The sequence below is a fragment of the Mustela putorius genome, unplaced genomic scaffold (genome assembly GCF_011764305.1).
Source record: "Mustela putorius furo isolate JIRA1106 unplaced genomic scaffold, ASM1176430v1.1 tig00004039_pilon_pilon_pilon, whole genome shotgun sequence".
Lineage (NCBI taxonomy): Eukaryota > Metazoa > Chordata > Mammalia > Carnivora > Mustelidae > Mustela > Mustela putorius.
Window position 1 is genome coordinate 590,576 of NW_025422174.1, and position 20,549 is coordinate 611,124.

Consider the following 20,549-nt stretch of genomic DNA (forward strand, 5'->3'; position numbering starts at 1 on the left):
TAAATAAATTCTTTTTTAAAAGGTAAGTACATTACAAGGCGTATGACAGAAGGTGAGCGCAATGAGTCAATTTTTTGAACGAACGCATGAACAAAGAGGCCTTTGCTTTCAGCCTTCCCTTACGTTCTAAACTTAGGGAACTCAGGAATGCCGAAGGGGGCAAAGGAGACCATCACAATGTGCTTCTCATCTCCATGGCCTCCTGCTCGGGACCCTAGGTAACCCCCTCTGAGCCTCCCACTGGAAGAGAACTGGGCCTGAGCTGTAGGTGGACACTTCGCAGCATTTATTCAAATTTAAAATGAGCACACCCTTGGGGCACCCGGGTGGCTCAGTGGGTTAAAACCTCTGCCTCCGGCTCAGGTCATGATCCCAGGGTCCTGGGATCGAGTCCTGTATCGCATCGCATGGGGCTCTCTACTTGGCAGAGGACATGCTTCCCCCTCTCTCTCTCTGCCTACTTGTGATCTCTATCAAATAAATAAAATCTTTATAAATAAAATAAAATAAAATGAGTACACCCTCAAAGGTGCCTAAAGAGTTTGGGATAAGGATGTTCACGGCCGCGTTCCGTCATTCAACAAATATTTATTAAGCTCCGTGCTAGGTGCTGGGGAACCAGCAGCAAATGAATCAGGGCAGGTTCTCTCTTTCCTGGAGCCAACATTCTAGGGGGAGAGACAGTAACAAGCAGGCAGACAAATAAGGAAATGAATTAAAGCGCAAACGTCTCTGAAGACTATAGACCGGGGAGGCGCTTTTGATACGAGGTGAGGACAGCTTATCTGAGTTGAGGCCCGAAGAACAAGAAGGATCCAGTGGCGGGAAAGGTTTGGGGTGGTCCTGGCAGGGCCCAGGAAGGGCAAGGGCCTGGGGTGGGGAGTGGAATGGGAAGCCAGTACGGAGGGGCGCGGCTTTGCAGGCCACCGAAGGGCTTTGGTTTATTCCCTTGCACTGTGTGAAGAATTCAGGCACAGGAGGGACCTCGTTGAGCTGGGGGCTGTGGGGGGGAGGCCGGCAAGGGTCGGAGAAGCAGGGACAGGTGGGAGGAGGCTCCTGGGTGAGGAGGGCTGGTGGCCGGGGCCCAAGGGGCGGCCATGCGCGGAAGGGGCGGCCGGTAGGTGCTCAGTGCCTCTTGTCAACTTTTAAGGCTTTTTATTGAGAAGAACAAAGAGCAAAGTACCCAACTCGGGAAGCGTGCAGCTCGATGAATTTTCACAAAATGATCGTCTCCTTGTCATGAGCCCTCAGACCAAGAAACACAGAGCTGGACTGGCTCCCTTTTAAGGACAGAGCCGGTAGGGTTTACTGTGCTGTGAGTGTGGACAGCAAGAGAGAATGAGGCTTCGAAGAGGATCCCAGATTGTGCCCTGAGCAAAGGGAAGCGTGGAAGCGCCCCTGCCTGAGGTGGGGACTGCTGGAGGGCGGGCGGAAGCCGCACCGGAGTCCGTGCTGGAGACTTTGAGTTGAGACACTTCCTGGTGTCCAATAAGGTCAAGCAGGAAGTTGAACACATCGGGTCTGGGGTCCCGTGGAACGTTCTGGGCTGGAAAGAATCTCCTTACAGGGTGATGCGGCCCCGACTTGGATACACACCATTGTTGCAGGCCAAGGGCTGTGCCCGTGGGAAGAGTTGCGACAGAGAATGAATGAACCAGCAGGCGGGCTCGGGGACTGGATGCTGACCTCTGATTTCCTCCGCCAGCCCCGTTCTGCCTGCTGACGCTGCTGCTGCTGCCGCCCCTCCGTCCGGGGGCCCCCGTCTCCCCAGCTGAGCCCATCCGTCAGGCCTACAGCCTGGCCCTCTACATGCAGAAGAATACGTCAGCGCTGCTGCAGACTTATGTGAGTGACACGGGGCACAAGCAGGGGACAAGGGCAGAGGGACACCGCCCTCCTGGCCCAGCCCCGGGTAGCGGAAGCAGAGCAAGGTCGGGAGACGTTTCCTCCACGAGTCCGAGGGTTCAGGGGCTCCGTGCACTAGAGACTCACTCCAACACTGTCACTGATGGCGGGTGACTGTGGGCTAGTTGTTCCTTCTCTCTCTCCGTCTCAGCTCCCTCACCTGCAGAATGGAATTGGGGTCCTGCTTTTGCTCACCTTTCAGGACCATTACAAGACTCAGAGGCGGCACAGACAGAAAGACCTCATGCTGGGTGCTTACCTGGGCCCGATGCTGCACTAGGCACGCATCCCCTTCCCCCACAGATGCCTCAAACAGTTCGGAGAGACGGAGTCATAACCAGATACGGAAACTGAGTCTCAGAGAGGGTGAAAACTTTGCTCAAGGTCACACAGCTAAATCACTGGCAGCACCAGGATCTTAACCCTGGTCTGTGGCTCCCCCCCACTGCTGTCTAGCAGCTCAGACTAGCAGCCTGCCAGCTGAATCTGACCCACAGGTGTTTTCTGTTTGGGCCATGATATACCTGTTCAAGTTTTGAACACGACTGCCTGTCTCCAACAAGCGCAGGGACACTCCTGGCCCCTACCCCATCTTAGTTCTGCCTTCTTCCCCAAGTTACACGGTCTGCCTAGCCCCTAGAGGCCCCAGGATTCGTGACTCTCCATAGTACTATATTCCAGGCCCATGCGAAGTTACTAAATGTAGTCTCTAGTCCTATAACTGCCGCCATTCCCTGGTTAGCTTTGGGTACCCTGAATCAGTTTCTTCACCTGTGAGATAGGAACGGAGGACTAGATGGTCTATCAATTTGGGGATTTATCAGTGGGCATCAAGATTCTATAGGTCCAGGTTTGTGGAGGCCAGAACTTTAACGGAGAAGGCACTCAACTAATTTAATAATGTTAACAATTATTTATTAATAATTATAATCAAATTAATAAGCGTAAATAACTAAATGCCACAAATAAAAAAGAACCATAGAGACTCTAATTACATTGTCAATTCTTTAGACTGAAAATAGTATAATAAATGATACAATCCTAGTGTTATGACATTAATATATTATAAACAGTGGCTTACCGTGCCCTTACTGTATGCCAGGAGCTGTGCTAAGTGCTCTCTACGTAGCACTTCTTATGTTTGCACAAGAATACTGATGCATGGGAATTACTGAAGCTGTGATTCAAAGTGGTACAACTTGTACATGAAACTGGGCCATTACAGAGCCCAGGCTCTGTGCTAGGAGATGTCCACCAGCTCCCCCTGGGAAGATGTCAGATGTGAAGCCAGGGGGAGCCCCAGGGGCCCACTTCAGTCCCTGCACTCCTGTCTCTGTCTCTCGTGCAGCTCCAGCACCAGGGCAGCCCCTTCAGTGACCCTGGCTTCTCAGCCCCCGAGCTTCAGCTCAGCAGCCTGCCTCCTGCTGCCGTCTCCTTCAAGACCTGGCATGCCCTGGGTGACGGGGAGCGGCTGAGCCATGCCCAGGGGGCCTTCCTGGCCTTGACCCAGCACCTCCAGCTCGTGGGGGACGACCAGCGAGACCTGAACCCTGGCAGTCCCATCCTGCTGGCTCAGCTCGGGGCTGCAAGACTCAGGGCCCAAGGCCTGCTGGGCAACATGGCTGCCATCATGACCGCCCTGGGCCTGCCCATCCCCCCTGAAGAGGACACTCTCGGGGTTGTCCCCTTCGGGGCCTCGGCCTTTGAGAGGAAATGTCGAGGCTATGTAGTGACCCGGGAATATGGCCACTGGACAGACCGAGCTGTGAGGGACTTGGCTCTGCTCAAGGCCAAGTACCCTGGATAGGGGAGGCGGGACGTCCTGTCAGGCTGCCACGCTTCTTTCCCAGTGGACTCTTCTCTGCCTTGCTTCTTGGCAAGAAAGGAGACACAGCGTGTCTAGCAGACAGGGGGTGCATATTTGGGGATATTACCTAGGAAGTAAGCCTCAAGTCCCTTTTGCCTGGGCCCTTCCTGCCTCGGTCCTATGGCCTCCCTTCCGGATCTGGGGGGGACTCTATGCATATCATTTTGTGGGTTCTCAATCCAGGGGTCCTGGCTGCCCACATCCTGGGTGGAAAGAAGCGTCTTTTTGAAGAGGCTTCACTTTGCACTCTGCAGGGAGAGGACAGTGGGTCTCCTTCCTGGGCTCTGCTTCAGACCGTCCTGCTCCTGGAAGTTTGCAGAGGACTTCTGGTCTCTACCTCACTTCCTGTGGGAAGCTGTGTGCTTTCTGAGCAGAGAGGCCTCCCTCCCTTCTTTGGAGTTCATTACCTCCCGAGTCTACCTCCCTGCCTAGGCCCTCCGTTCCAACTTCCCATTTTGAGAGACTTCACTTCGCGCTCAATGGCAGTCCGGCTGAAAAGTCGGGACTCCTCCAGATGTTTACTGCTCGGGACACATCCACTTCCTGTTCTAGAGCGACTGATGTTATCCTTGGCCTGGGGGCATTTGTGAAACTCCTATTGATATTGTGTGGCTTTGGGGTATGTCTGGGAGACCAGGCTGTGGCCCAAGGATCCTGTTCTCCTCAAAGGTGTCTGGCCATTGTCAGCAACTATATATACTGGTAACGTTAGTGTTCTTTTTATTTTTAAACATTTTATTTACAAAAAATTAATTTATTCTCCGAAATAAAACTCTTTTAGGCTGCTGATCTTTTCTCTCCACAGACCTGGCTTGGGGGTGGGGGTGGTGCTAGGACACAGCGGGAGGAGAAGGAGGTCGGAGCGAGCAGGAAGCAGGGCGCGTCCAAAGGGCCCGATGGGGCAGGGAGCACCGCGGGGCGGCTGGCGCTGCGGGCGGGGGCGGCAATTTGTCCGAAGTAGCCCTGCCACTCGGCCAGGAAAGGCCAGAGCGAGGCCCGTGCTCCCATGGGGCCAAGGAGAGCCAAGAGACGGAGGAAAGGGAGACAGAGAGGTCGCCCAGAGATGGGTGAAGGCGGAGATCCAGGAGAGCCGAGGCAGGCCCAAGCCACGGGGAAGACGGGAAAGCAAGACAGTGATGGCCACGGGAAGAGGCAGGCGCACGGGAGGTCCGCGAGAGACACGAGGGCACGCGAAGCAGAGACAGAGATGGAGACAGGCGGGGCCCCCCAGGAGCCCACAGGGACGCAGAGCGGCGGACGGCGGGCTGCAGCCCCGCGCTCAGGCCGGGCCCCCGGGCACCAGCTGGCCCAGGTCGCCCTCGGTTCGGCTCACCCACTCGCGGTAGAGGCCGCACACGCGGAGCCCCAGCACCTTGGCAGGGAAGACGCCCGCGTCGGGGGCGGCAGCGGCGGCGTTGGTGGCGACGACGGCGGGCTCGGGCCGGGGCCCGCGGGTCTCGTCGGCACCCAGCGCCGCCAGCACGGCCTCCACCGCGGCGCCCAGGGCCCGGGCCTGGCGCGCCGCCTCCTCCAGGCGCAGCAGCAGGCGCGGGGCGCGCGGGTTCAGCTCGGCCTGGCGGCGCCGCACCACGTCGAGCAGCGGCGGCAGCGCGGTGAGCGCCGCGGCGTCCAGCCGCAGCCGCTCGGGGGCGGGCAGGCCCGCGTGGCCGGGAGCCGGGGCGCTCAGGCCGGCCACCGGCAGCCGCGGGGGCGAGAAGCCGGGCCGCCCGAAGGGGTCTCCCTGGTGCTGCACCTGCGGAGACACGGCCGTCAGTGCGGGGCGGGCGCCGAGGCGCGACGGGACCTCTGCACGCCGCCGCCGCCTCCTCTCGCGGGGGCCGCGGTTCACCCCTCCCGAGGACGCCTTCCTCCCGGCAAAGCTGCTGGGTTTGGGATTCTCCGAAACAACCACGACCACAACCACCACAACAAGTGGGCTTTGCACCAGCGCCTGTTTCCTCGTCTCTGAAATAGAGACGACGGGGCGCCTGGCTGGCTCTGGGTTAAAGCTCTGCCTTTGGCTCGGGTCATGATCCCAGGGTCTGAGGGTCGAGCCCCGCATCGGGCTCTCTGCTCGGCGGGGAGCCTGCTTCCCCTTCTCTCGCTGCCTGCCTCTCTGCCTACTTGTGATCTCTGCCTGTCAAATAAATAAATAAAATCTTTTTAAAAAAGTAGAGACGAAGTAGCAACTTAATAGGATAGCCATGAGCATGTTAAAATGGCTCAGGCAAATGCTGGCCCCCTGGGGAGCACAGTGGATGTTAGCGATACCCTCGATGCTATCTTACAACCCCGACTCCACCACTTGCTAGCTGTGCAGCTACATGCGAAACCATCTCCCTTCTCCCAGTCGGCCTGGTCATCTGTAAAATGGGGGATCAGGTCCCGGCCTGACTTTCCACCAGGGATCTCCTGAGAATCACAAAGATACTGCAGAAGCCTGGTCCTTCTCACCAACCCCCGCCCCCATCCCCCAACACCTCTGTGCCTGGCACACAGCAGGGGCTCAATGAATAACTGTTGTATGAACAAACACATTAAAGGAGATTTGTAATTTGTAAAAATGCCACAACAATACCATTTATCCTTTTCTAACATCTTGTCTCCGGATTGGCACTGTTTGCTGCTTTAAACACTACTCCTAATCTTTCCAAATACCTATGATGATTATGATAATGCTGATTTTACAAATGAGGATATGGAGGCTGAAGAGGTAAACTGACTTGCCCTAGGTCCGCCTAGGAAAGGACAGAGCTGGATTTTTTTTTTTAAGATTTTATTTTATTTATTTGACAGACAGAGATCACAAGTAGGCAGAGAGGCAGGCAGAGAGAGAGAGAGAGGAGGAAGCAGGCTCTCCGCCAAACGGAGAGTCTGACGCGGGGCTCGATCCCAGGACCCTGGGATCATGACCTGAGCCGAAGGCAGAGGCTTTAACCCACTGAGCCACCCAGGCGCCCCCCCCCCCCTGAGCTAGATTTTGAACCAAGTTCATAGCACCACAAAGTTAGTTCTTTCTATTATCCCACTTTCATAACTGTTACATCATTATTTTTTCATGTTACCATTAGTGCCCAAGGCCAAGTAAGTTAGCAGGCCTACGGTCTATTTCCAAATCAAAACTATACCCTCCTTCCATTACACCAGAGTAATTGATGGAAATACCCTCTTCCTTGGGCAAGGCCCTATGCCCAACCAAAGACATTGGCAAATTCCCCTCCTCTGTTACAGTCCCCTTTTGGGCTAGAATTTTTTTTTTTAAGATTTTATTTATTTATTTGACAGACAGAGATCACAAGCAGGCAGAGAGGCAGGCAGAGATAGAGAGAGTGGGAAGCAGGCTCCCTGCTGAGCAGAGAGCCCGATGTAGGGCTCGATCCCAGGACCCTGGGATCATGATCTGAGCCGAAGGCAGAGGCTTTTAACCCACCGAGCCATCCAGGCGCCCCTTTGGGCTAGAATTTTAGCCTTAAATTGAAACCCTTCTCGGTCTCTCTGCATAGCATAGGTAGAAGAGTTCACAACTCATCTTCTTAAACTGTCTCCTTTAATAGCTGGGGAGACCAAGGCCCTTGGAGGTGAGGTGACAAGATCACAGAAAGCCTGGAACCTCGGTTTCTTGACTCCCAGACCAGGATTCTTTTCACTCTTTCAGCCTGTCTTAACGCACTGTGGGGGGAACCTCCAAGCTGAGGCAGACAGAGGGGCATTTGGAGCACAGGAGAGTCCTCCAGTTTGCTCCAACTTCTGTATCTGGGAAATGAGGTCAGAAAAACTAGAGGTCAGGAACCTCTGTGATCTGTACTCCCCCATTCCTCAGGCCTCTGGCACCCCCATCCTCATCCCCACTCACATATTCCTGGAGCAGCTGCTCAGCATATTTGGTGAGGAGGCGGGCAAGGCTGTGTGTCTGACGGATCTTGGCCTCCAAGTGGGGAAGGGGTGAGATGGAGGAGTCAGCCTGTGGATCTTCTGGTGAAAGAGGGGGAGGAATGAAGGCAGCCCAGACCCCTGCTCCTTGACTACTCTTGCAGGCTGGCTCTTCCTTCCTGAACCCACAAGTTCTGCTCTGAATTCTCCAACTTTCAAGCCAGGCAGCCTTTGTCCCATTCCAAATGATGGTAAATGAGACACCGAACATTTGTGAAACAGTTGTCCTGCCTGAAATGTATTCCCTGGCCCCCAATCACTGTTAAATCCTATTAAAGCCAAATGAAAATATTGCCTCCTTAGTGTGGTCTCTGGATTCACCTCTCCCTTAAATTGCCTTTTTTTCCTTTTACTTAAGGCCATTTGTTTATACTCCCAAGGTTGTTTTTGAATGTCTCTTTTATCTGTGTGAACCGGCCTTAGGCTGGGAGTCCTTTGAGGGAAGGTTTCACATATCCACATACCTCACTGATTTTGGTGAAATTTAACATCACTGAAGCACAGAACTCCAAATTGGAAAAATACCTTAAACCCATTCTACAGATTGGGAAACTAAAGTCCCACGTCCTCCCGGAAGGACAGTCTGTGCGGACGCCGGCCAGGACCCCTGCGGCATCAGTGACTGGCCTTCCCTGGCCTACGCTGGGGGGTAGAGCCCCGGAAGGACGACTACATTTCCCGAGATTCCAGGGCACGTGCCAGGGCATGCTGGGGAATGTAGTCTTGGCCCGGCGACTCCCGCCCCGCCCCCCAGGTCCCCCCGTCCCCGCGCCGGAGTTTCCCACCGCTAGTCTCTATCCTTAATGGCCTCGACTTTCGTCTCCTATTGTCATTCATTAGCTCCCGTGGCCCAAAGACTTCCTTCCCTAACTCTATCCCTCCGGTCCGCAGTTCGGATTCTTTCCCAGGACTACCAGTACAGAGGATTCCGGCGTCCAGCCCCACCTGCGACCCCAGTCCTTTCTCCCAAGGTGTACTCGAACCTGTGATCTAAACCCTAGCCCAAGGCCCTAAAGCCACAGCCTAGGCCTCCGCTAAACTCCGGTGCTTGTCCTGTCCCACAGTTCACCCGCAGCTCACCCGCCCGTTACCTGACACCGGGGCCCTGCTCTCCCCCGCTCAGGCCGCTCCCTTCCCGGCCCCGGGGGTGGTGGGGACCTAGACCCCAGCTTCCAGCCCTTCTGACCCCTGCTCCCCTCGGGCACTGGGCATCCAGCCCTTCAGCCCCTTACCCAGACTTCCCTCCCTCCGGCTCATGCTGGCCCCTGGCTGATCCCGGTTGCCTACACGCCCCCCTTTCGCAGGGGGAGAAGGGGGAGAGGGGTAGGGGCGTGGTCCGGGCGCAACCAATCAGGGCTCAGACCCCAAACAATTCCCCCCGCCCCACCGCCCGCCGCAGGCAGGATTCCTTGGCTCTGAGCTCAGCTCCGTGCTTGCGCAGCCCGTGGTCGGTCGGGAAAGGGGCCTGAGGAGGGTTGGCAGGTTGCGTGGTGTGCTCAAAACCTAGAGTTTGGGTGTGCCCAGGCCTGGGAGGCAGCCCTGGTACCGGCGGGAGGAGGCGGCTCAGGCTCTGACCCGGGGCCAGGCTTAGTGAGCGAGCTTCTTTTCAGAGAAAGCTGGGGTTAGGGGGAGCGGAATAAGAGGGTGGAGCCGGCCAGACAGGAATGTGCTGGTCCTCCCTTCCGTCTGGGGGTGGGGAGGGGGAAGCTGGGTGCGAGAGAGGCCTCGCTGAGGGCCCTCAGGCTTGGGCCACACCTGCCCAGACACATACCTCCTGGCCTATCTTAGATACTCTTCTGCTCCCCTCTCTTGTCACGTCTACTAGAAGGGGAATAGACGAGGCAGCCGCTCACTTCACCTTACCAGGCCCAGTAAGAGAACCCCCTCTGAAGTACACACATTTACTGCATACAGACTTTCATTCTCACCCTGGAACACACTTCTGAGACAGGTAAGGGGTTCATACCGATATATCAACCCCACTGAGCAGGTGCAGATAAACTGTGGATGGTGTGCACACTTATACCCATAAGTGGTTCCCAAGCACCTACTCGTCCCGGGCTCTGGGACCCAGAGAAAATCCATATTTGGTCTGTGGCCTCCCAAGGAGCTCACAGTCTGATGGAGGCCTTGGTCTCTGGCCTCCTGAGGAGCTCACAGTCTGATGGAGGTGACCATCAACAACAGAAGGTACTAGGGTTTGTGAGTGAAGGGACTGGGAGTCCTGTGTTTCTGCGAGGGTTTTACCATGAGCAGTCGACTGCCAGAGTAAAGGAAGGTATTAACTGGCAGAGAGCATAGGAGGAACAACTGAAGCCAGACTGTTGGTCGGGGTGACAATCATGAACGGTAGAGGCACTTATGAACGGTGACTATTTATTGGGCATTTACTATGTGCAAGGCACATTGTTCCGGGAGTTACATATTAACTTATTCTCATATTACGGCTGAAGGAATAGAGATAAGTGAGTCACCCAAGGTCACTGGACAAGAAGAGCTGGGATTTTGCCCAGGAGCAGTTTGGCTCCAGAAATTCGGTCAGAGTCGCCCTCCTTATACCTTACCCCTCTGGACGTAATCACACCAAAACACAGAGCCGAGAGCCAAACCCTTGAGACACACACACATAGCAACACAGGTCATTATCTGCTGGCAAATAGAGATTTAAATAAACTCAACCAAATCACACTCATTTTAAGTAAGGCTTTATTGAGGTATAATAGACAGGGGAAATTTGGTGAATTTTCAAAGTTTGGTGAATATTCGAAGTAAATACAGTGGGGGAGGAGCGACCAGCCCTATCTTAATCAGTTTCCGGTTAAGAAACTGAACAGGGGCAGGGCCAGAGCTCCCTTTCTGTCTCTCTCAAGGGCGACCACTTCTCCTGACACCGATTCATCAGTTTTGTCTGTTTTGAACTTCATATGGAAGGAATCACGCGGCGTATACAGTGGCATCCGATTCCTTTCAGGAAACATCCCCCCGTCGTGCGGGACATCACTCTCTGCTGTGTCCACCGTACGACCAGGCTACAATTCCGCGTCCACTCTACTCTTGACGGGCTGTTTCCAGTTTGAGGCAGTTATCGACAGTGCTATGGACCTCCGGGGACACATCTCTCGGGGCTCATGCCCACGCGTTCCTCTCGGTTGTTGATGACCCAGGAGCAGAACCGCTGGGCGGTGCGAGTTCAGCTTCTCCAGAAATCCGCCCGTTTCCCAAAGACCCTCCACCCGCTTCCAGTCCCCCAGAAGCTCCAGTTCTTCGTCTGCACCGGGTCCGGCCTGTCGTTCTCGCGTTAACCCTCCTGGCAGGTGGAGACCCCTACTCCGATCCGCCGCGTCTGGTCGGTCAGGGCGCTCAGCGAACACACGCACGCGGTGCACACGGCGCGCGGGTCGCCCCCGCGCGGCCGACGCGGGCTGGGACAGGGACCCTCTCGCGCCCGCCGCCCCCTCCCCGTGCCCACGTGGTCCGAACGCAGCTCCTCGGCCCGGCCGCGCGAGTCCCGGCGCCGCGCGGTCCCCAACCCTCCCTCCGGCGGCGGGTAGGGGGCGCTGCGCGGCGGGGGCGCCCCGAGGGGGCGGGCCCGGTCGGGGCGGGGCCCGCCGACTTGCAGGCCTGGGCTCCGGCCGCCCGCGCCGCCCCGCCGCTCCGGGGACGGGCCGGGGCGGGGCGCGGCCGCAGGAAACGGGGCGGGGACGCGCGGAGGCGTCGGGGAGCGGGGGAGGGCGCGGCCAACTCCCGGAGGGACGGCGGGCCGAGACAGCGGCGCCCCGGCTTGGCGCCGAGCCTGAGCCCGCCGGACGGGAGGCGGCCCAGCCGCGGGCTCGGCCTCGGCCCCGGTCCCGCCAGCATGGCCGGCCGGACCGTGCGGGCCGAGACCCGGAGCCGGGCCAAGGATGACATCAAGAAGGTGATGGCGACCATCGAGAAGGTCCGGAGATGGTGAGCGCTGCCCCGGGGCCGGGGCTGGGACCCGGCGGGACCCCTCTCTCCCAGATGCGTCTACCCGCCCTTCGCCCGCGGGGGCCCCCCGGCTGCTCCCTGAAGCTCCAGGGCTCCGTCCCCCTCTGGCTACACCCTCGGGTCTACAAAGCGTGTTCCCAAGCCTTACCCTCATTTACGCCCCGCCCCCTAAGGCTTTGACACTCCTCCCTCAAGTGTGCCCAGGATCTTCTTCCTCTGGTTCCCGGCCGGGCCCAAAGCCTTTCTCCCCCGTACGCCCCAGGGGTCTGCAGAGCTATGGCCCCCAGCCATGCGCTCTCCCCAGAGACGCCACTGTGTCTGGCCTGGGGTCTGCAGGACCCTCTTTCTCCTTCGGACTTTATGCCCCATTAGCAAAGCCGCACCACCGCCCCTTCCCCAGGTCTCCCCGTCTGCGTTCAGCTCCTGCGGGAGGGCTCTCTGCTCAGAGCTCTGACCCAGTGCCCCCACCCTCCCACAGGGAGAAGCGCTGGGTGACTGTGGGCGACACTTCCCTTCGTATCTTCAAGTGGGTGCCAGTGGTGGACCCCCAGGAGGAGGTGAGCAGACTCTCCCACACTAGGCCCTTCATCTGTGCAACCTCAGGCCGGCCCCTCCCAACCCTGGCCTCCACCTCCAGTCCCGCTCCGAGACCTCAAACGCAGCAGCCAAGACAGATGCTAACAATTACTGGCGACTCCACCCCCTTCTCCCTTTTTCTTGTTTCAGACCCCTGAGTTCGAGACCTAACCCACGGTACCAACCACTGTCACCTGATGCAGGGCCTTTGGCTTCTCTTTGCCTCAGTTTCCTTATTTGTACACTGGAGGGCTTTGCAAGCACTAACTGAAAAGCTGTCACTGACCCTTATCCCTCTAACCCCCAGGAGCGTCGGAGGGCAGGTGGTGGGGGAGAGAGATCCCGAGGCCGGGAGCGGCGGGGCAGGGGCGCCAGTCCCCGAGGGGGTGGCCCTCTCATCCTGCTGGATCTCAATGGTATGTTAGGGATCCTGGGATTTTGGGGGCGGTGTGTGGGGTAAGTGGGGAAGGGGCTTGGGACCCTCAGGCCCAACCCCCTCGGCTTTTGCTCCCACAGATGAGAACAGTAACCAGAGTTTCCATTCGGAAGGCTCCCTGCAAAAGGGCACCGAACCCAGCCCTGGGGGCACCCCCCAGCCCAGCCGCCCTGTGTCACCTGCTGGACCACCAGAAGGGGTCCCAGAGGATGCTCAGCCCCCAAGGCTGGGCCAAGAGAGAGGTAGGACCAGGTGACTCCCGGCAGCCCTCTCCTCTGAGTCTTGTCCTCTGCAAAGTTGAACCCAGCGGCTTACCTGCACCTCTACCTGTTCCCCTCCTGTGTTGCTCCCTCCCGGGGGCCTTCCCTGCCTCCTACAGAAGGTCGCCGCCCTGCCTCCTGTGAAGGTCTCGTTCATCTGGCTTCTCTAGGTCTTTAGATAACTAACCACTGTCTGAGATTTCCATGTTAGTTTTATTGTTTTTGCTACTCCAGTCTCTTTCCCGGCTCCCACGTCATGTCCGGTTTCTGAACCTTGGGCTCATGTTGCTCCTAAATCCTCAGAACAGCGTGGAACACATAGAATGTGCTCAGCTGATATTTGTTGAGGAGTAAGTAATAGTGATATTCCTCAGTGCGATTAGGACGTGAAAAGAACAGCTAAGACTTGCTGAGCTCTGTGTCCCAGACACCCTTCTAAGCACTGAACGTGTTTTATATCCGTACTATAACCCTGCCTGGTCTGAACCACCTCCCACGTGGGTCTACAAGCGCCATCTCTCACCCCTGCCTGGCTCCAGCCTCCTCCTGGGTCTCCTTGACACAGCTGCCAGACCAGCTTTTTCTATAGCACAAGTCTGGCAGGATCGTTTGTGCTTCGAGGTCTTCAGTGGCTCCCTATGGCCTTTGACTCCTCCACTTTGCCCTTTGGGCCCAGTGAGTGACCCCTGCCGGTCTCCTTCTTCCTTTCCAACAATACCATGACCTGGGCCTGTGGACTGTGTCTCGGTCACACCTTTACTAAGAGAACAACAACAGGCATTTATTGAGCCGGTGCTGAGGGCAGGACACTCTGCTAAGGGCTTTATCCGTAACATCTCATTTCATGCTCACCACGGTCTCCTGTGGGAATTACTCCTCATTATCCCCACTTACAGATGGGGAAACCGAGGCCCAGAGGAATCAAGTCACAGGCTCAAGGTCAGGATTTGAACGCAGGGAGTCCAGCCTCACAATCTGTGCTCACTAAACCTGTGTCCTATCTGCGTCAGATGTGCCCCATTTGTCCCCCTGACCAAATCCTGCTCACCACGTTGAGACCCCGCTTCCATGTCCTTCCTGCGGCTTCTGCCTGGCTCGCAGCCAGGGTCTCGGCGTCCTCCTCGGCATCCCCTGGCCCCGGGTCTGTGCTGTGGTACAGAGCAGCTGCTCAGGGAATGTCTCTTCACTTGATGTTCCAGATCCTGGGGCCGAAACTGCAGGCAGCACCGATGAACCCCCAATGCTGACCAAGGAGGAGCCTGTTCCCGAATTGCTGGAGGCTGAGGTGAGAGAGGCCGGAAGGCTGGACTCCTGGGTCGCTGATGCAGTGGGGGCTCTGGGGCAGCGGAAGGCTGGGGGGCTGTACTCCTGAGGCCCAGGCAGGAAGTGGACACCTCAGGCACAGCTCAAGTCTCAGAGGCCGGGTTCTGGGGACAGAAAAGGAAAGGGTGTTTGAAGACAAAGTCCTGCGGGCTGGATCGGGGCAGATTTAAGACCATTAAAAGCCTGAAAAGATCGTGGTGCTCCTCCAAGTATTTTATTTTATTTCTTACTTTATTTTAGTCCTAAACTGTCATATTAGCTTAAGAGAGTCAGTCCCCCACAGCTTCCGACTTTTCCCACAAGGACTACCTTGATGCATTTCCCAGAAATAGCAGTATCACCTTCTTCCCCCAAACGGTGTTGTTGTTTCTGGTGCCTCCTTCCTCTGCTTCCTGGGGCCCGAGCCTGGGCGAGACTCCTAGGTCCAGGAGGGGAGTGCGCTGGAGGCGTTGGAGAAGGCAGGGGCTAGGAGGCGGCACTCCTGGGTTTGGGTGGAGCTCACGCCTGTCCGCCCTTCCTCTCCAGGCCCCTGAAGCTTACCCCGTCTTTGAGCCAGTGCCACCTGTCCCCGAGGCAGCCCAGGGTGACACAGAGGATTCGGAGGGCGCCCCCCCACTCAAGCGCATCTGCCCAAATGCCCCTGACCCCTGAGAAGCCGGCCTGCCTGTCCTGTCGCCCCAAGGGCCCCTTTGGCTTTTTACAAATAAAGACCCTTTTGTAATTTTGTGTCATGTCATTTCCCCGTCAGGGCTGGGGAGGGTCTCTGGAGACAGCTTTGTCTCATGCTCCACTTCTCAGATGGAGTCACTGAGGCTCTAAGGGCACCTTCCTATAGTCATACCATGAGTCAGACATAGAACGGGAGCCCAAGCCCGGACCCTGCCTCCCCAGACCGCCTCCGCCCACCCGTCTCCTTAGCTTTCACCCTTCCTGACCTTCAGCCCTCCTCTTTGGGAATCCCAGGACCCCCTTCTTCCGTTCAGCCCCCCTGCCCCGCCCCCAGGCCCAGCAATTACCAAAGCTCTGGGCACCTGTACCTTGATTCCTGTTCATACGCAGGATCATACACAGGAACACAGAGGCCTGGAGGGACTTTGGGGTCTGATATGACCCAGCCTGTGCCTCGCCCTCGAGAAGCTGCAGCTGTACCCCTGCCTCTGCTTAGCCATCCCTCCACTGGAGCCCCTCCCCACACTTCTGGCTGAGTCTTACTTGTCCTCTCCTCAATCACCGCCTCCTCCAGGAAGTCTTCCCGGACCCCTGGCTCAATCAGTTTCCCTTCTTTTGGGCTTCCACCACCCGCTGTGCCTCCTCCTCTTTGTCTTGGCGTTTATCAGGCTGTTTGGGATGGCTCATTTGGGATGCCACTGCCTTGCCCACTAGCTTTTGGGCTCCTGAGGGTCGATTCTTGGTCCCCAGCCTCATCCAGCACCACACTGGGCATAGAGCAGTGATAGCAACTGGTGAATGAATGAATAAATGAATTTGCTGAGGCTATCCAGGAAGGCTTCTCTGAGGAGGCTGAGTGTGAGATGGGAACCTCGGTGTGGTAGGTCTGAAGTTCAAATCCCGGCTCTGTCACTCACCAGGTGTGTGGCTCTCTGCATCCCTCTCTGAGCCTGGTTCGTTCATCTGAGCAACGGGGGCAGTCACTAGGCCTCATCTGCCCTGGCGGTTTGTGGGAACCTTCAAATAACATGCACTCTGCCTGGCAAAGTGTTAGAGTTAGGTGTTTTAGCCCTCTTTTTACTGGTAACAAAGGTTAAAAGGTTCAGAGGGACCAAACTGGAACTTTAAAAGACTGTTTGAAATGGAGGGCTGTCTTCTGATAGCGGCTGTCAGGGTTGTCATGGTTGAGCCCGCGGAGCAGACGTGCAGTGACGTGTATGTTCGTTTCTTCTTGCTGCTGCAGCAGGTGACCACAGACGTACTTAGTCACTTAGAGCAACACGGATTCATGATCTTACCGTTCTGGAGACCAGAGGTGCAAAATTAGTCTCACCGGGCTAAAGTTAGGGTATCAGCAGGAAAAGGAAATTTTTCCCGGTTCCTGTAGGAGCCTGTGGGGGACTGTCTGTTTCCCAGCCTTTTCCAGCTTCTTCCACATTCCTGACTTGCACCCCTCCCCCATGTTCCGCGGCTTCTTCCGATCTGTCTCTGCCTCTCCTGCCTCCCTCTTCAAAGGAGGCTGCACGGAGCCCGCCTGGGCGGTGCGGGAGACTTCCCGTCTCAGGACCCTTAACCGAATCCCACCTGCAACATCTCGTCTGCCACGTAAAGTAACATGCACTGGTTCTGGGGTGAGGCCGTGGGCATCTCCACGCAGCATTTTTGGGGTGTGGCGGTCATCTCCGTATCGCCCTCGGTCATCCCAGGAGTTCACGCAAGGGCTCTGTCAACTATAGAGTGCCTCGTTGGCTTAGAACAGCGTCAAAGCCCAGACCACGGGCTCTGGGTTTGGATACCAGCATCTCCATTCATTTGGTTGTGACCTTGAGCCGAGTGACTTAACCTCTCTGGGCCTCGGTTTTCTCATCTGTAAACTGGGGATGCTGGTAACATCAGCCTGGCGAGTGTTGTGAGGATTAGATGAGGAAGTACACGGAGAGCGTGTCCTTGGCTTGACACATAGTGAGTGCTCAATAAATAGCAGCTATTTTCATGTAACTCATGGCACAGAGGAGGATATGAGGGTGTAGGGAGAGAGGCCAGAGACGTGCCTGTTGGTGAGCCTGGGGAGGAAGAGTCCATTTCCGAGCACGCTTGAAAGGCTAAAGTTCGAGTCCCCCCGGTCCTGTCCCTCCCTTGGTCCCGGACCCCAGCCGTCTGTCCTCGCTCCCAGGCCAGCCCCCTTCAGCTCGGTGATCCACTCTGTTTTAAGCTCTGGTTTAAAATCCACCTGTCGTGGCGACGCCCCCCGGTCATCACCTTACCCTGCCCTCCCTGCCTCCCCCTGCAGCCCCTCCCGGTGTCCACGGTGTCCATCTGTCTTCTAGGAACTCCGTCCATCCGTGGCTCTCAGGCGCTGGCCTCTAGGGCTCCCCCTTCTCCTCGGCGCATCCGTCTCTCCTCCTCCTGATCCCTTAAGCATCTCTTGTCCGGCCTAGCTCTTCTCGTCATGAACACTCCCTACCAGGCCCACCTACTCTTGGAATGAAGGGCGTCCAGGTCTCTGCATCCAAGTGCTGCGCCCTCCCTCTCGACTCGGAGACCCCTGGGATGCCCGGACCCTTGGCCCCTCCTCCTCCCAACCTGTTCCTCCCCTCGCCTGCACCCAGAAATGGCCCCTCAGTCCCCGGATCAGAGCGCCTGGAAGTCAGAGTTCTCTAAGTCTCTATCCTGAGTAACACTCCCATCTGCTCCTTTCTTTAGGGCCTCCTGTTTGCTAGGTGCCTCCTGGTGGGTTTCCTGCTTCCCTTTTGCCCACCCCCATCCATTCTCCACCTGGCAGCTGGGCAGTCTCAGAAGCCCCCTGGTACTGCCCTGGGTGCCAACCCTCCTTCCTGGCAGGATGGAGCTACCCCTGCCTCTTCCCCACCACCTCTGCCCTGTTCCCCTGAGAACTGCTTATAATCATACTGTGCTGTTTCTCACCATACTGTGCTGTTTGCTCCGCCAGGAGTGTCCCTCTCATCCTCTCTTCATCTGGGGGACGTGTTCTTTTTTTTTTTTCTAACCTCGGCTTCCCCATGACTTCGTTATCATGCCCTCCGCCTCCTCCTGTGCCCATTTCAGAGAACATCAGGCATTGCCTTGGGATGGTCCGTGTTGGCTTCCGTCTGAGGCATCAGTCGGCCGGCTCAGCAGGGGCAGAATTCCTTTATTTTTAGCGACATGTATTTCTTGTGCACTTACTATTGGCTAGGGACTCTTCTAGGCCCTGGGAATAAAGCATTAACAAAACGGAAAAAATTGTTGCTTTCTTGGAGTTTCCCTTCAATAAGTTACATCACCGGTAGGAAGGTATAAGTCCTTTGTTAAGAAAATAGAGTCTAGGATATTTTATGGTAAAAAGTTTCAAACATGCAGCAAAGTTGGAAGAATTGCGCAGGTGACACCCGCATACCCCCCACCTAGATTCCGTAACATCTTACTGTGTCTGTTTATCACATCTCCTAATCCATCCGTCTGTCAATCTAGCTTATTTTCTTGACACACTTAAAATAAGTTGCAGACGATAGGGTACTTCCCTCTAAGTCCTTCAGCATGCCCATCATTAACTAAGGGTCCAGTATTTACAGATTTGTCTTGTCCCTTGAAATAAAATATCCACATAGTGAAATGCATAGGTATTAACTGTATGATTCCATGAGTTTCAACAAATGCATGCATCTGCATAATGCAAGCTCTTACCAAATACATCATCATCCCTTCTGGAAAGTTTCCTGTTGCCCCTTGCACCACCCGCTACCCCCAGCCCAGCTCCTCGGAGGCAATCACTGTTCTGGTTTTGTCTTGATTAGGGTAACTTTTTCTAGAACTTCTATGCGTGGAATCATAAGAACGTACTTCTTTGCATCTGTTTCACTCAGCATCATGTTTTTGAAACTCATCTGTACGATAGTGTGCTCCTTTCTATTTCCAGGCTATAGTCCATAGACTTGGCTTTGACCAGGAATGCTCTGCCAGATGGAGAACAGAGGTCCAAGTCCTCTCCCTGTTTCTAGCTCCCTGCACAAGCCTGTCAAGCCGGGGGACCAGAGCCCTGGATGAGTGTACCCTAGGAAGACAGACAGCTTATTTCCCAGGACCTTTCTAGAATGTAGCCAGTCTATGACTTCAGTCCCCCAGAAATCTGGGGAGACAGAACTAATTCAGGGGACAGGATGTAGGGTGAACAAGCATCCTGGTTTGCCCAGGACTTCCCAGGTTTTAGCATTTCAAGTCCTGTTCCTGGGAAACCCCGGGAAAACAGGGATGGCTGGTTGCCCTGCAGGACCCCAGCACTGCCCCCAAGGAACCCAGCACTGCCCCAAGGGCCCCAGCACTGCCCCAAGGACCCCAGGCCCTTTCTCACCCCAGACTACACTTACACTCCCTTCCTCCTAAGGACTGATTTTCTATAAACTCTGAACTGATCAACTTCTCCCCTGCTCTAAAATATCCCATGGCTCCCTGTGGCTGCCTGGCAATACCCAAAAGATGTACTGACCTATGGCAGTGGTTCTCGAACGTTGCTGCACAATGGAACCACCTGGGGCATTCTGATGCCCGGCTTCTACCCCAGACATTTTAACTGGTTTAAGGCTGTGACTGGGTATCAGGAGTTTTAGAAGGCTCCACAGGTGATGCTGATCTGCTGCTGAGTTTGGGAACCACTGGCTTATGGGTATGATTTGCTTGCTGGTAGTGCCTATGTTTAAAAGCAAAAGATTTCAAATAAAAATCTAGACTCCTAGCTACTTTTTTTTTTTTTTGGTAAGATTTGTGTATTTATTTTAGAGAGATAGAGGCAGGGGAGGGCCAGTGGGAAAGGGATACGGAGAACCTCAAGCAGAATCCCCACTAAGCATGGAGCCCAGCGCAGGGTTCAGTCTCACAACCATGAGACCATGACCCAAGCCGAAACCACCAAACCCTCAACTGACTGAGCCACCCAGGTGCGCCAGCTCGCAGCTCCCTTTGAGAAAGCAGAAGGTCTGAGATACTGAGTGCTTCCAAGTATGGTAATCACCAGGGGGTGTGGAGCATTGGCTCCTCTTGGAGACAAAGCATGTGTTTTCTGGTCCCCACAATCTCAGCCACTCCCCGGTGCTTCCTCTGCTCATCTGTGTCCATGTGCTTGGCCTACAGGCTAAGGTCTCGGCTCTGTAGCCTCTTCACTAACTCCTCATCTCACTTCTGCCCTCCAGCCATATGGCCTCATGTGGCTTTTCTACACCTGCTTTTGCCCAAGCAGTTCTTCCACCAAACTCCTCATCAAGGCAGACAAGGCCTTGCTCAGTGGCCACGGCCATCTGTCTCTCCCCTCTTCCCACGTTCATCTAACACACGGACCTTCTAATACACCGAGCCTGGGCAGGCTAGTTCTTCTTCTGTCAGGTGCGGCGCGCTCTGCCTGGGGAACTCGTCCCTTCCTCTGTTCTTTCTTTCTTCCTGGCCAGTGCCTACTTATCTTTCAGGCCTTGACTTAGATTTTGTCTATTTCAGGAAGTTTCCCTGACCCTCAAACTAGGTCAGGTCACTGGTTAGTCACGGCACTTCCTCTTTTGTTTAACAGCTCACTTCCCTTGCTAGAATAAAGCTACCACGTTCATCTCTGTCCTCCCAGGGTCCAGGTAAA

General features: G+C 55.8%; 2 protein-coding genes across 4 annotated transcripts; one reads left to right on the forward strand and one right to left on the reverse strand.

Moving 5' to 3' along the window:
- Window positions 1–568: 568 nt before the first annotated feature.
- CTF1 (cardiotrophin 1) lies at window positions 569–9,132 on the reverse strand. Of its 3 annotated transcripts, XM_045072491.1 has the most exons (4): window positions 8,935–9,063; window positions 7,626–7,744; window positions 5,106–5,525; window positions 569–2,065 (listed from the first exon to the last, which is right to left on the reverse strand). In XM_045072491.1, exons 1-4 carry the CDS (start codon window positions 8,957–8,959, stop codon window positions 2,027–2,029), a joined length of 603 nt encoding a protein of 200 aa, XP_044928426.1. In that variant the 5' UTR covers window positions 8,960–9,063; the 3' UTR covers window positions 569–2,026. The 3 variants fall into 3 exon arrangements, with proteins under 3 accessions (XP_044928426.1, XP_044928425.1, XP_044928424.1); XM_045072490.1 differs by lacking the exon at window positions 569–2,065 and having other exon boundaries at window positions 4,470–5,525; window positions 7,626–7,741; window positions 8,935–9,132; XM_045072489.1 differs by lacking the exon at window positions 569–2,065 and having other exon boundaries at window positions 4,470–5,525; window positions 8,935–9,056.
- A 2,391-nt stretch (window positions 9,133–11,523) lies between these two features.
- On the forward strand, window positions 11,524–14,987 carry BCL7C (BAF chromatin remodeling complex subunit BCL7C). The gene is made up of 6 exons (XM_004774028.3): window positions 11,524–11,650; window positions 12,150–12,228; window positions 12,555–12,663; window positions 12,764–12,925; window positions 14,143–14,228; window positions 14,792–14,987. Exons 1-6 carry the CDS (start codon window positions 11,559–11,561, stop codon window positions 14,915–14,917), a joined length of 654 nt encoding a protein of 217 aa, XP_004774085.3. The 5' UTR covers window positions 11,524–11,558; the 3' UTR covers window positions 14,918–14,987.
- The last annotated feature ends 5,562 nt before the right edge of the window (window positions 14,988–20,549 follow it).